General features: G+C 36.0%; 2 protein-coding genes across 3 annotated transcripts; both read right to left on the reverse strand.

Moving 5' to 3' along the window:
• Positions 269 to 2699, reverse strand: LOC18786689 (structure-specific endonuclease subunit slx1). Its single transcript, XM_007219065.2, has 3 exons — positions 2356 to 2699; positions 1841 to 1947; positions 269 to 641 (listed from the first exon to the last, which is right to left on the reverse strand). The coding sequence occupies exons 1-3, from the start codon at positions 2568 to 2570 to the stop codon at positions 448 to 450; spliced, it is 516 nt and encodes a 171-aa protein (XP_007219127.1). The 5' UTR covers positions 2571 to 2699; the 3' UTR covers positions 269 to 447.
• Positions 7522 to 12155, reverse strand: LOC18785676 (pheophytinase, chloroplastic). Of its 2 annotated transcripts, none has more exons than XM_020557920.1 (6): positions 11985 to 12155; positions 10848 to 11615; positions 9341 to 9567; positions 8996 to 9187; positions 8736 to 8892; positions 7522 to 7930 (listed from the first exon to the last, which is right to left on the reverse strand). In XM_020557920.1, exons 2-6 carry the CDS (start codon positions 11598 to 11600, stop codon positions 7691 to 7693), a joined length of 1569 nt encoding a protein of 522 aa, XP_020413509.1. In that variant the 5' UTR covers positions 11601 to 11615; positions 11985 to 12155; the 3' UTR covers positions 7522 to 7690. The 2 variants fall into 2 exon arrangements, with proteins under 2 accessions (XP_020413509.1, XP_007219005.1); XM_007218943.2 differs by lacking the exon at positions 11985 to 12155 and adding an exon at positions 11891 to 11978.

Below are 15347 nucleotides of genomic sequence, written 5' to 3' on the forward strand. Positions count from 1 at the left end.
CAACATTTCCAAATACCGTAATTGGAATCGTTTATAAACTACTTATAGAATGAGTTCGGGATTGAAATCTAATGTAGCAACTCCCGTAAACAGCACGTCCATCTCTCACTTCATAACTCCATTGTCTAAGTTCACTTATTGCATGCACATCAATACACTTCTTAGAATTCGCTTTAGCAATGTCCCTATTACATTTGGCTGAGGCATAAATAACTTTATTGTTTAATACTTGCTTCCCTCGAGCATATAATGGACCTTGAAAAGCTTTAGGAGTAAGAATAAATGTGTTCCAAAATTTAATTTAACACTGGCTACAATATTCTCATATAAGTATACAACAATCTCAGACTAGCAATAGTTCGTTCCTTAAAAGTATGATTGATCTTTTGAGTTTTACAACATTTCTAGTTATAAACATATTAATTACATTGCGATTTAATTACCAAATCACAAAGGGCCCAGTTTCCAATCAATTTCTAAATGAGTGCAATCCAGCAAACCTTTAACTCTATTTAGAGCTGCTTGCCTGTGTTGCAGCAATGGAAGTGACAAATCCTTTACTTGCTCCACCTTGTTGTCATTCTTTCTTTTCCTAGACAAGCTTCTTGATAAACTTTTCCATTTGGATTCAAATTCACAAGCTACAAACAAAACAAAAAAAATTACTTGGCTGTTGGAGTTGAAGATGTGGAGCTTAGCTTTTGGCCAGTCAAGTTTCAACCAAAAACAGTCCATCACAAGCCAATATCTAAGGATAAAAGGAGCAGGAAACGAATACAATTATTAATCTGACCAGATCAAACTGTGGAGATGAGAGTTAAAATGTCCGTAACCATTTCCATTGCATACAGTTCAGTAAACCAGAGAATATGATATCTACTTTTCTAATTTAATCTTTTATAACAAATGCGTGGAAAATATATGGCGTCAGTCATCAAAAAGAATCAACAAGAAGATCCTACTAGGATACAAGGGCACACAACGCTCAAGCCACACCCATATTATCTTTATGAAGACCATTCTTATGATGAATTGAGAGTAAGAAATTTTACTGAACAAATCAAAATATTCTGAAGAAATTTTCCTGCGAATGGCACTATTCCCAAAACCATCCCTCTGTGAATGGCCACTTATATGAAATTAGAAACCTTATTGGTTCATAAATCAGAAGTGGTTTAGTTTCCTTTCCCTAGAAAGAAACTGCCATGAAAAACCTAAACCCATAAAAGAACTTCAGGATAGAGCTTATCCCACCACAAAAAGACCAGGAAACAACATCATCGTTATCCCTCTCGCTTTAGTGCTTGGAAGAGAAAAAAATCAAGAAAAGAAGTTCCCCAATCCTTTTACCTATCACCTCAAGTTAACAACTAACCAGAAAATCATTCAACGACATGCACCGATCACCCTTGTGCTGACCATATAAAATTAAGTATACTTTACATCGACACTTCAAAATATGTGTACCATTGTTTGCAGCAATAATATATATATATTTTTTTCCTTCAAAAGGAACTAATTGAAGAGAATAAACAATGTACCAGGAGACAGGTAGCACAGTGCAAAGCCAAAAAGAAAAAGCACGGAGCTGTTTAATACTGGTGTGATTTTTAATCTATGCTTCAGAAACTTGAACATCCCCAACCACCAACAGCTGGAGTAATGAAGATTGAGCCAATATATTGTGCAGAAGGCGTCAATTCAAGCAAAAAAATGACTTTCTTAATTGGTAGCCACACAGGCTTCTAGAAGGGCTGGAATAACTCAGGGCCAGTGCCTGGTTATGACACTAATCACATTAGAATCACAAGCTCCTTTATCAAAATTTCGAACAAAATACCTTCACTTTGGTCCTTGAAACCATGTATTAGGCATGCACAAATCCATGGTCTTCCAGCACAGGATGCTTTTGCACCCCCTTTTAGTTCACCATTATGTTGTTTCAAACTGCAAAAGAATTTAAGAAGAATAATTAGAAAAGAAGCACAATCAACTGGTGTACTATGAATGAATATGTGAAATGACATAATAAAGTTTCTGTTCAACTCCAGCCTAACAAAAAATGCAAGCTACAAACAATAGGTCATACAACAACCTCCATCTCTGCTCCCCAATTCTGAGACGAAAAGCCAAAAATAAAAAAATAAAAAAAATAAAAAATAAAAGGAAAACTGCTTAAGTTTCTAACCCATGTAAACATCTAATTATCCCATAATCATAAAGACCCAGTTAAGAATTATTCACAAATTTCTCAAATAGATCAAGGAAAGGATAAATTTGAAAACCCCAGATAAAAATTTGTTCATAAATGTAGGAAATGAATCATGAAAATGAAAATTTGAAACCAAATCATACCGGCGAGAGAAATCAGTGGTGACACCAACGTAGGTCTTTATGGGGGTATTGGTGGAAAGGATGAGATACACAGACCATGACCTTCTTGATTTTGATGGAGAGTTCAATGTTGCTTCTTCTGATTTGATTGGCAGCGATCGTGGGAAAGATGATATTTTTGGGGATTTAGGGTTTGGGTGCTTTACAGAAGGGAATGTCCTTGAGAGTCGTTGCATAATTTCAGGTGAACATCCCAACTCGTTCGACAAAAACAAAACATCCCAACTCGGCCTGTTTTTGAACTTTTCAGTTTATATATATATTTGCAAATCTAAAGTGATCTCTGGCATGGTCGTCTCGTATCGTATCGAGATCGTGCTGTATAAAGATTATATACGTGTCAGGAATGGCTCAATTCAAACTCGACCTGTTTAATAAACTTATCATTTACGGGTTGACCCATTAATTTCTCATGCGTGTTTCGAATCGTATTGAGTTGATCCACTAAGGCCTCGTTTGGTTCACGAACGAATTTGAGGGGAAATCATTTCCCATGTCATTTCTTAAAGGATAAGAAATGGAAGATTCTTTTCCCACATTTGGTAATATTGGGAAAGTAACCGGGAGATATCACTTTATTTCCTTTCCCATGTTTGTTTTGAGTAGAAATGGAAAACAAAGTTTGTATAAATTTTCAATTATACCCATATTAAATCAAATAAAAAAACAATACATTTAATAATATATTGTAATTCTAAATTGTTAATGGGGACAAAATAGTCATGAAAAATGTTTATTTAATATTGGCTCATTTTCCAAACTTTCTCATGAGTAGGGAAAACAAAACCCAAGTTGGGAGGATGACTTCACTTTCCCATGGGCTAGACAACGATTTTCCATACCTGAACTTACCAAACATGAGAAAGCAATTGATTTCTCATCCCAAGTCTCTTTTCCCATGAATCAAACGGTGCCTAAATAATAGCAACTAAAAGACATTTAAAAAAATAGAAAAATGAAGAATAAACAAATAAACGGGTTAATAGGTTTGTGGGTTACACATGTATTTTAGCGGGTTGGCCGGTTGACCATCCATGATCCATTTTATTAAATGAGTTATATATGTATTTTAGCGGGTTTATGGATTGACTAGAAACCCACTTGTTTATTAAACGGGTCATGACGATTTGACCCGAAAATGACTCGAATTTTAATCGTGTGGGTTAACCCACTAATTTCTCATGCAGGTTTCGAGTAGTGTAATTACCGATGATGTTGTATTTTTTTTATTTTTTGTTTTTTGTTTTGCTACAGGTCTTATTTCAGAATGCCTTGGTCTTTTGGGGGCAGTACACATGCATATGACTAGTTAGCTCAGTCAGCATATCCTCAGCCTTCGTGTCTAGTCAACTCATCCTCCTTAATTTTCAAGCATGCATTGAGTTTTTTTATATATTATTTATAGGTGTTATTAAACGAACTCTAAAATTACCTGAGTACACCCTATGATATAAATACACCATAATATTTAAATCAAAATGTAAAACTAAGTACACCCTATTTAACTACCAAAAATATCCATGGTAATACACTCTATCACACAACACCAAACCCATTCAAGAGCGAAATAACCTTTGATCTAGTGATAAAATAACAAGTCTTTGAATTTGGGTACAAAATTCCTAAAAACGAATTAGGGTAGATATTTAAATACGAGATGAATCTATACATCAACTTCATCATCATCTTCTACTTCAATGGCCTTAATGATGTTGTGCCTTCCTCAAGAAACCAAACCAAGTGATAAACGATATAACAAAGAACACAAAAGAATTTAAGGGTTCCTCCAATATTGGAGTTCCTCCCTAACCAATGGAAGCTTCTTATTAATCACCAAAGAAATACAAGAGAACTCACAAACCCAAGAGCTGTAAAGTACACAAACAGATGCCTTACAATCTTATCTAAACTGCTCATAAGGTCATCTATTTATACTAATAGATGACATAGGTTACAACCAAATCCTATTATACATAGGAAACCAGATCCTAGACTAAAACTGTATCCTCATCAAACTAGGAAATTAAGCTAATGTTAGCTTGCGTCAAAGCTAACCCAAAAAAACTACAGCTTTCCTTTTCCTGCGTTGATACCTATTGTAGTTTAGACACATATTGATTTTATGCCAATTCCAACAAACTTCACCTTGGCATGAAATCCATACCGAGACATTACACATAGCAGCATCTGTTGCTCCCCCATATTGCAAGATCAAACTTGCTTCACATACTCCAAATCCATACGATGCTTGAACTTGGATGCATCAACCACCTTGGTCAACATGTCAGCTGGATTGTCTTTAGTAGCAATCTTCCTGAGACGAATTTCACCTTCAACTACTACCTCTCATACGAAATGATATCGTACATCTATGTGTTTGGTCCTTGCATGATGTACTTGATATCTTGCCAAATAAATGGCACTTTGACTGCCACAATACACATCCAACTTGTGTTGTTCCATACCTAAATCTACCATCAACCCCAAAGTCCAAATTGCTTCTTTGATTGCTTCAACGATCACCATGTATTCTGCTTCTGTGGTTGATAGTGCAATTGTTGGTTGTAATATTGATCTCCAGCATCGGACCTTTTGCCATAATAAACACATACCCCGTCGTTGACCTTCTCTTGTCTAAATCACCAGCAAAATTTGAGTCTACATATCCAACTGAGAACTTGTCAATTCCTTCATAATTCTTCTCAAAACAGATCCCTTTCTCCCTTGTTCCATGTATATACCTTAGTATCCATTTAGCAGCATTCCAATGCTTTAGTATCCATTTAGCAGCATTCCAATGCTCCTTTCTAGGATTGTGCATGAATCTACTAACTATTCCAACTGCATGAGCAATATTAGAATGAGAACATACCATAGCATACATCAATCCATCCACCAAATTGGAATAAAGGACATCTTTCATCTTGATTCTTTCTTCATCAGTCTTAGGACATAGTTGAGTACTTAACTTAAAGTGCGAGGCCAAATGGGGTACTTACAGGTTTAGTGTCTTCATTTATTCCAAACTTGTGCAGCAATTTCTCAAGATATTGTTTTTGAGACAAACACACCAAATCCCTCTTTCTATCTTTTGTAATTTCCATTCCCGAAATCTTTCTTGCTTCATACAGAGATCCTTCATCTCGAACTCCCTTTGCATTTGTGCTTTCAACTTATCAATCTCAGTGATGTTGCTTGAAGCTATGAGCATGTCGTCTACATAGATTAATAAGTAAATAAATATCCCTCTTTCAATTTCTTATGATACACACAATGGTCATAGTGACTCATCGTATAGTCTTGATCCTTCATAAACTTATCAAATCTCAAGTACCATTTGCCTAGGTGACTGCTTTAATCTATAGAGTGACTTCTTGAGCTTGCGTACCAAATTCTCTTCTCCTTTTTCTTGATGCCCTTCAGGTTGTCTCATATAGATTTCTTCAAATAAATTCCCATGGAGAAAAGCATTTTTCACATCTAGTTGTACTAACTCAAGATTGAATTGTGCAACTAGAAGAAGCAAAATCCTGATGGAGGAGTGTTTCACTACTGAAGAAAAGATTTTGTTGTAATTTATTCCCTCTTTCTGAGCATATCCCTTGGCCATTAATATGGCTTTAAATCTCACCAAGCTCTTATCATTTACTCCATCCTTCTTTGCATATACCCATTTGCATCCTATAACTTTTCTTCCTCTAGGCAGTTCTACCAATTCCCAAGTTTTGTTCTTCTTAAGAGAAAGCATCTCATCATCCGTTACTTCACACCATTGCTTCTCTTTCTTATTGCTTCATTAAAATTTGTAGGGATATCAGCTTCAATTACAGGCAATGCACATGCCATGCAAGCCACGCAGTCTCTGTATTTGACGGGTATCAATTTTTCTCTTTTCCCTTTCTCTTAGCTATGCACTCATCTTGTGCATTCAAATCCTCTTCATCATGATCAATCTCATGTGAATCATCTTCTCTTTCCTGCTCCACAATTTCTTTTCTAGGACTTAAGCTCTCGCTTCCATACACCTTTTATTTTCATATATGACTTCTATTTCTTATCATTTTATGAACTTCTCCATGAAATTTGTAACGAAATAGATTATTACTCTGTGGTTGTTGGATTATGTCTATGTTGAGGATCTTATACATTTGTGTCATTCTTACAAGTGGAAATTTGGGAAAAATGTAAATTACAAGGGGAACTCAGCTGGATTTTCGTAGTAGTCGAGCCTCCTTGTTTCTCTAGAGCGAGATGAAGGTAGTTAGTTAATGGTCCAACATTGAGTATTGGACATGCTCAGGACTCCTCTCAGATTTTAAGGGGACAATTTGAGTGTTGGTCCAAATTAGAGCTCCTCTATTGAGTGGTCTTTAGATATTACTTGTTTTAGTAATGTATTCAAGTTTTCTTCGTAAGACTCATTGGCTAGAAACTGTACCTGTACCTGATTGAAACATTTATACTCCAAAACACGAGGTTCAAAGTATCCCAACGTTTTTTTGAAGAAAAAGAGAAAATGACAAAAGACTTGAAAGGATTACTGGTTTTGAATTATGACTATGATTAAAGTTTGTCTTAGTAGTAATAATATATATTTTATAACAAAATCAAAAGCCATTCTTCATTTTTCCCTCTACCAATTCGTTCCACTAAAGAGCCATACTTGATGTATATATAAAATTAAATTTTAGAATATTTTTATTTTGAAAGATGCGACATCTTCTAGCTTTGTGTATAGTTTAATGTAATAAGACATTGCGCCATTAAAAAAATTAATATTTTGTATTAAATTATTGAGTATTGCACTCGGCAATTTTTTTTTTTTCCCTTCTTCAAACTCCGATTTGTATTGTTCATAAAGAAATCTCTGATCAACGATAGAACAGCCGAGTAGAAGGGCCGTTGCTCGACGGATAGAAGTTACTTCAGGGATAACATGCTGATCTTTCCCAAGAGCTCAAAAAAGGCAAAATATAAAATATGGTTGTACATGTATATTTATGTGTACAACATCAATTAAATTTTAATTCTCTTTCAGTTAATAGTGAAAGGAATTCCATTTGTTCCTTTTACAAAATGGTTAAATACTTTTTTGGTCATTAGGTTTTACATAAAATTTCAATTTGGTAAGGAAAAAATCTAGTCAAATTATCACTAATTGCCCAAGGTTTACAATTTATAAATATGATGTTAGGATCTGTTAAGTGGATGGGTTAAATATGTTTGTAGTCATTGTATTTTACATGAAATTTCAATATCTACATTATCTTTGAAGAAAGGCTTCTTCAGTACATTTTCATGATTTGAGCTCTAATTTCCTAAGGCGAGATATGATATAAGAACTGATAAAATCCCAAACCGAGACCTTGGATGCGAAGAAGCGTACGTTTACTACCTTTTTCGCTCCGTCTCTGACAAACTCCAAGTCCCTGGCAATGTTGTTCTGCATAGCTTCTGGGGCATCCAGCAAAGGCAATGCTACTAAGCCCCGAGTCTCCAGGTTTTTAATCCACCCACGTAATAAGTAATTCACAACCTGTATTACAATGATTGTTAGTCTTCAAATAACAAAGAGCACGCAGGAAATCAGAAACCTAATAGAAACTTGCTATATACAACAGGAACCTAAGTACGTTCCATTTCTTGTGTGTTCCAGCTTTTCCTAGAACTTCAGAAGGAAATAACAGACCTTTCTGTCTCACCCAAAAACATAACTGGAATTATTTCTGCACAGCCATTCGTGTTCATATATTTGATTTAAACAGAAAATAAGAACTCAAACATTAGGCCGCCCACTCGAGCTACATCATGATTGCAGCTTCTCTTTTCTTCAAAAGTTAGAAGAACAAAATATCTTTACTCCGTATTCACTACTACAAAATTGTTAAAAGACAAGACTTAATACACAACGGTTCTTATAAAACCGTCGTGATGTTTTCTTCCTCAACGTTGAGTGAAGAAGAGATGACTAAAAAGGAAATTAAATTATCATTCCATTGGTCAACTCAATTTAAATCTTTTTTCCTTTGGAGCATTTGGAACCCTGATATTCATTCACATTGATTTTTCGACACATCAAACAGTGTCAAATGACTGAACTGGAAAAAGTTGAATGTATGTAACTAATTTCCATCCTGATGAACTGAACAATCGATATGAAATGGCTGAACTGTAGAGCAAAACAAGAAATAAGGTCTAGTTCTTTTATTTCTTTTCGTAAATTTTGAACAGCTATAAATATCCAAATTAGAACATATATAAGAAACTACTAGTTAGGCTAACTATTCTTGCAATACCGACTATTCAACGGGTTCTGTGCTAATTAGTGAAAGGGTGCTTACCTCAGGAACTTCATCATGAGGACAGTGGCCAGCTGGACTGATCTCATAATATGGAGCTTCAGGCACCTGCTGCTTCACCTGAAGGCCCCATAAAGGTTTCACCCAGGGGTCTTCTTTTCCATACATAAGACAAATTGGTACATTGTTCATGTGACATCTACAACAAAAGTTGCACTGGAGCTTCTCAATTAACTTGGACCAGAAAAAGGAAGGCAGATACAAAATTGTCTTCATGAATATAATCCCTTAATATTTCCTACCTGGATAAAGCATCCCTAAATGATAGTTGTCCTTGAGGAGCCAACATAATTGAGGCAAAAGATGCAGCAGCAGCTGGATGTTCTGATGTCTCAAGTATACGAGAAAATACTTTGTCGACATTTGTTGAATGATCTGCATAAACTTGTTTAAGTACCTCCGCTATACTCCTAGGATCACTTATTTTCTGCCAACTGAAAGCAATGAAACAAACTAACAGTTTTACTTTTAACTCAATCAACAGTAAATATGGAAAGAGAAATTGCAGGAGCCATATCCAAAGCTCCTAACTACATTACTAAATTACAATCTGAAACGTAAAATATATCCATAAGGATAATGCTTACACTATTTCTGTGAGCTTTCTCACAGTGGGAGGTAAAGGAAAGGATCCTGCCGACGGGAATATTTTTGATAATCTTGGAGATCTTGTGGGATTAGGTAGAAATCCCCAGAAAGGAGTTGCATTTAACAATGTGACACCTTTCACCAAATGAGGGTTACATGCAGCAAAATATAAAGCAACAAATCCTCCTAGTGAGTTCCCTGCAATGTAGACAGGTTCACCGATCACCTGCATGGAAAGATGGTTGCATTTATATTGCTCATTAGTGTCAAGGATGTGACGGAGAAAGCTACTCATCATAAAGAAATAAACTAAAATTACATGTTGTTTCCTTGCAAACAATGCCCCTTGATAACAATCTTCATGCAAGAAACAAAATGCAACAACAATAAGCAATGCCTGAGAACAATTCATGTTACACATAATGTAGAAATCGTGTATAAAACTTCAATCTTTCTTGTTAGTGCTTAACAGTATTCCATACATCTTTAATCTCTAAATCCAACTTTAGGTATATTACTAACCGGGTGAATAGACACATACTAATGGGACCTAAGATCACATAGAAAGATGTAATACCAAGCAGATTATTAGCATAGAGGCTTACTTCTGTTTAACACTAGAACTAGCATATGAATGGACAATAAGACAACTATTGCAACTTGCATCTCATAGCCATGTTCCAACCTCTATCAAAATCACATTTTCTTGCAGAAAAACAAAGTAAAACACCGGTTTAAGTCCCTTCTCGACTTATCCCAATATGCAGACCTGCCATCTAAGTACTTGTAGTAACTTCTTCACTTGCAATAAAGCATTGAGTTAAATCCAGAACTCATCATTTCATACGATAAAATCAGAATATATACACTAAGAAAGAATATTATTTGTTTCATAAGAGCTTTCAACCAAGAAAGTATATCAGTGCATGAAACATTTGTCATAATGCTGATTTCTGTGACGCAAAAAGAAGCAAAACGATACAAGGAGTCAAAATGGCTGGAGTAAAATGCATTAATGATTTAAATTTCTACCTAAATGTTGATTATCCATGATAATACAAAGTGTGGGAAAAGGAAGGTCAGCATGGCTAGAACTATATGAAAGCATGCGACAGTGGAATCTAAGTGCCGTACTCGATGGTTTCTTGCCCAGAGATTCAAGAACATATTAACTTTTAGGAAGAATATTATGATAACATGAGCCATCATAAGAAATTCAACAGGATCTAGAAATCTATAAGGCAAGGTGTTATTTTGGCAGCATATCACTGGAAAACAAAGTAGAAGTCATAGCGATCTCATACCAAATGAACCATTTATTTTGCTCAAATTAGCACAACAACAATGCAAAGTGAAGAAAGGAAACACATAGATCAAGTCACGGAGGTAGGCAGATGTAACCCGAGCTAGAATATCAGTATCCACCAAAATGAACATATAAAACATGATTCTCTGTGCTTTCATCAGATAATGGAACAAGGAAAAAAGTTAAGTGCTAAAGTGTACCTCTTCTATGAAGTAACGAACTTGATCTTGCCATAAATCAATAGAGTAGACGAGCTCGCTTGCCCATGGTTCAGATTTCTCTCCAAAACCCCACAACAAATCTTTCGTCTCTGGCACACCTTCTTCCTCATTACGAGGGGCAGGGTCTTCAAATGGCAATGACCTACCCTGCCCGAGGAAATCAATTGCCCATACTCTAAAATCAAGCCCCAAATCCTTCAGTTGCTTCTCATAGTGAAAGGAACCAACCCCAAAACCAGGCAGAAGCAGCACTGGAGGGGAGCCTAAGTTTTCACATCCAGCTTTCTCATAATGCACATTGAATTTGGGCTTCCATTCCCAAAAGCAACTACTTACTGTGGCACCCGATTCGCCTTTGGATTCATCTGGTAGACCAGGAATCAAAACTTTAGTTCCTGGTTCCCCTGTTTCTGAAATACTTGCATCCTCTTCCCCTCCAATTACATAGCCATCAGAGCTTCCATTTGATAAAATTTGACCAACATGTTTGAAGTTTTCACTGGTGTTTAATGACCTAAAACCTCCTTGGTGATTTAGTTGCTTCAAGAAAGCCTGATCTAAATTGTAATAGCTCAAAAACTTCCTTCTGACATCAAATTTAGCACTGAAAACTCGGTTTTTTCTAAAACCTGGGAGACTGAATTGATGCGAACTTGTGCTTTTCACAATCAATTTCCACCTTAAATTAACAGCATCACAGCATGGTGCAGAACTGTATGAGAGTACTTCCATACCCACAACTGAATTCTGCAATGATCAATCAAAACAATGATTCAGCAACAATTTCACTTTACCCTTTATTGCATGAGACGAATTGAGTAAATGAAAAAGAATAATTTTCAAAGCACATGATGTATGTAACTTTCATCTCATGCTTCCAAATTTTCCCCAACACACACCAATAAAATTAAAATTTTAAAAAAAAAAAAACCCCCACAATTGATATGAACAGAACTTAATATCAATTAACAATCCTGAACTTCAGTTAACTTGAGAAAAAAAGATTAAACAAAATTAGCAACCAGTAGCTTTGCTGCACAACTCTAAAAGAAACACACAGATTTATGGCAAAAGAATAAGTATAGAAAAACTGATTTCTTTATTGTTTTGGGTTACCTCTAAAGTGAGCAGCCAAGTGTCATTAGAGTTGCGATGCTTTGTGGAATGCTCAGTCTTCTCCAAGTATTCAGGAGATGCTTGCAAAATCTAGAGAGAGAGAGAGAGAGAGAGAGTTTGGCAGTTGAGTACACGCTTCTTCTTGCTTTAATAACCAAGGAAAAAAACGAACTTTTAAACCTGTGTTTTATATCCTTCTGCTAAATATCAATCAACCGACCAAAAACACGACAAAACATTAGTTGAGGCTTGCACGCTGTCAAGGTCTTGTACCAAGCGTTTTGCTATTTTATTTATTTTATTTTTACGTTTCGCACCTCATACTGTTTCTAATAATTCCGAGTACAAATGATGTGGTTCTCATTTTAAAATGATAATTTCTAGTCCTAGTTATTTGATCTACTGGCATTCAATCTTTAACTTGTTGTGACCAACGTGAATTCGATATCAAAATTTTAAAATGCCTATGGATAATAAAAGTATTTCTCTAGTAAGTGCTTCTTCAAAAGCACTTATATTTCGACTTTTGCTAATAAAAAACAGTTCTAAATAAGCCCTTAATAATTTAAAACAAAATAAGTTTTGTACGAATAAAATAGATATTGACTTTAGAGAATATGAATGCCCTTGTACCAAATGTTAATTGGCTCAAATTATATAGAGCAAGAATTCAAGAAATGAAATTGAAGCTTTATAAAGGCAAAATTGGCTCAACTAGATTCTTCCGAGCTAGGCTTGTCTGGAACCGAGATTAGATTCTACCTGCTGCACTTGGGCCGCAGCCTCAACCAGTTATGTTTCAGTGGGCCACACCACATTGGAAGGTTATTTTAGAAGATCCAAGGTTTCATTGCTTGTATGATGAATTGGCACATGAACCATAAACACGTGTCCGGGTGTAGCGTAGATGGGACCAGTCACTTGCAGTGGAGTGGAAACAGAAATAAGCCACCTCTTTACGGAAATGGGATGGAGCTATCCTGCGCTGCATTGCTTCACACGTTAATGCTTGAAAATAGCGTGTTCAACGTTGTCTTCATGTTGGACGAAGAAAACGAAACGATTGCGATTATTTTTTGAAATTATTATTCACGAAAATATGACATATTATATATCAAGTACTATCTCCCATAATGGAAATTTATAATAAATCCTATTTCTAGCATAAGAATAAAATTGGGCGCAGTATTCTAATACGAGGTTACCATAGTGGTTGCGTCCCTCCTTCTCCCCGCCTACTTGGCACCTCAGACCCTAAAGCCCAAGTTGTCTTTCATCCCATCCCCCAATTATAATTTGTAATAACTGTATGTAAAAAAGGCAAGGCACAACAAAGACGAAAGCCCACAAATGGCCCACACCAAAACAAAGCCCCAAACCAGCAAACCCTAACAGCAAACAGAAACCACAACCGTCGTCATCAACTCCACATCTGAGCGGATAGGAGAAACAACCAAGGGGATCTGCAGCAAGAGGGTGCCAAAGAAACAAACCACCATCACAACACCACAAACATGAGCCAAATAAACCAAAACAAGAAACTGAATGTTTGGTTAAACAAGAGGATCTCCTAAATTAATCAACTTACCAATTTTCAAATGCTACACTTTGTGTACTTCAGTTTGCAAAGGGTGCAATTATTATTGGGGGAAGGGGGAGTCGAATCTAGGACCTCGGTGCAATGGTAAATGCTCTTAACTACTTGAGCTACAAATCCTTGAGAAAAGTGTATATTATTAAAAATAAATAACAGAAATAAACAAGTCAACAGGGAACCAAAACATTATCAAATTAATATGCATGAACAGTCAAGGAAGATAAATCATAAAACAATAAGTTTTCTGAAATATATAATATGTAATTCAATTACAATAACTTTCATCCAACAAGATCTCTTACTAGAATGATGAACTTTAAAGGAACATCAAGAATATTTCATCCATCAGTAGGCACTTCAAATCGGCAAACAGGACAATTGTGACTTTGTTTGAGCCATGTCACTTTGCACTTTTCATGAAACAAATGTGAGCAAGGCATGCAAGCGATTTCTGATCCTCCATTAAACTCTTCCATGCAAACAGCACAACTATCACTTTCACTTGCACAAATTTGCCTTCTTTTTCTCTCTCAACGCCCCTCTTCCTCATCATTCTCCTCCTCCTCGTCCCCATCACCCACTCTAACCATCTTTAGAACCTTCTCAATCACTGAATCGCTCGCCGAGAACATGCCCTCATTAATAACATTGCTCATTAATATTCTTTCTATTAGTTGTTAGAGAGATCCTAACTTAATTAAGAGATTTATTTCCTAGTCTACTAGGACTCTATTTCTTTCCTTTTTGTACAGTTATTGTGTAATTAGGATTTTATCCTATTTTCTTGTGTAACCCAACTAGGGTTACAACCTTATATTATAAATACCTTATTTTGAAAAATGAAATATATATATGAAAATTTTCTATCCATATTGTTTGACTTGGCATTAGAGCAGATTTTCTGGTGACTTGTGTGTTGTGCTCACCTGTATTCTAGCCCCATATTTTTTTTTCTATCTGTGTCGTGTGTGCCCTCCTGGGTTTGTGTGTTGTGTTGTAGTGTTCATGTCTCTACTATGTTCATGTCATTCCCGTCTTCGTGCATCTGCCGTATTTGTGCTTCTATTGTGTTCTTAATTCCCAATATCCATTGTAACTTGTTATCTGTTGGTCAATTACTTGATACACTTAATGCTTCTGCTACTTTCTACCCTACACATTGCTCTTTTCAGGATCTCAAGACTCACGAGACGATTGGGCAAGGTAAGCAGATAGGGGAGGTTATATTATTTGACATTGCCTTCTGCACCAATTCGTGATTTTGATCGTGTCGTTAATACTGCGCCATTATCTTTGTTGTGCATCCTCCAACCGATTTTAGCCAACAAAGCCTGATTCGTGTCCCTAGCTTTCTTGAAACCCAAACTACCTTTGTTTTTAGGTCTACATAGTAGATTCCATTGATAGAGGTGGACTTTCTTCGTTCTATCACTTCCTCCCCAGAAGAAATTTCTATTTAACCTATCCAAATCATCACAAATACTAATAGGTAATTTTGCATAGAATAAATGGGAATAACAGATGTGATAGCATGGATTAGAGTGGCCCTCCCAGCTGAAGAAAGCAACTTACTTTTCCAATTGGCAAGCCTGCAGTGAATCTTACTAAGCAAACTGCTGTAAGTGGATCGAGTTACCCTAGAGTGCAAGATATGCATTCCCAAGTATTTTCCTAGGTTGTCTGTTAAAGGGGAGCCATAAATGAAACTGATCTCTTGAGCTAACGCCCTTATGGTATTAGGAGAACAAAATACAGTAGACTTGTCA

This window comes from Prunus persica, chromosome G2 (assembly GCF_000346465.2).
Source record: "Prunus persica cultivar Lovell chromosome G2, Prunus_persica_NCBIv2, whole genome shotgun sequence".
NCBI lineage: Eukaryota > Viridiplantae > Streptophyta > Magnoliopsida > Rosales > Rosaceae > Prunus > Prunus persica.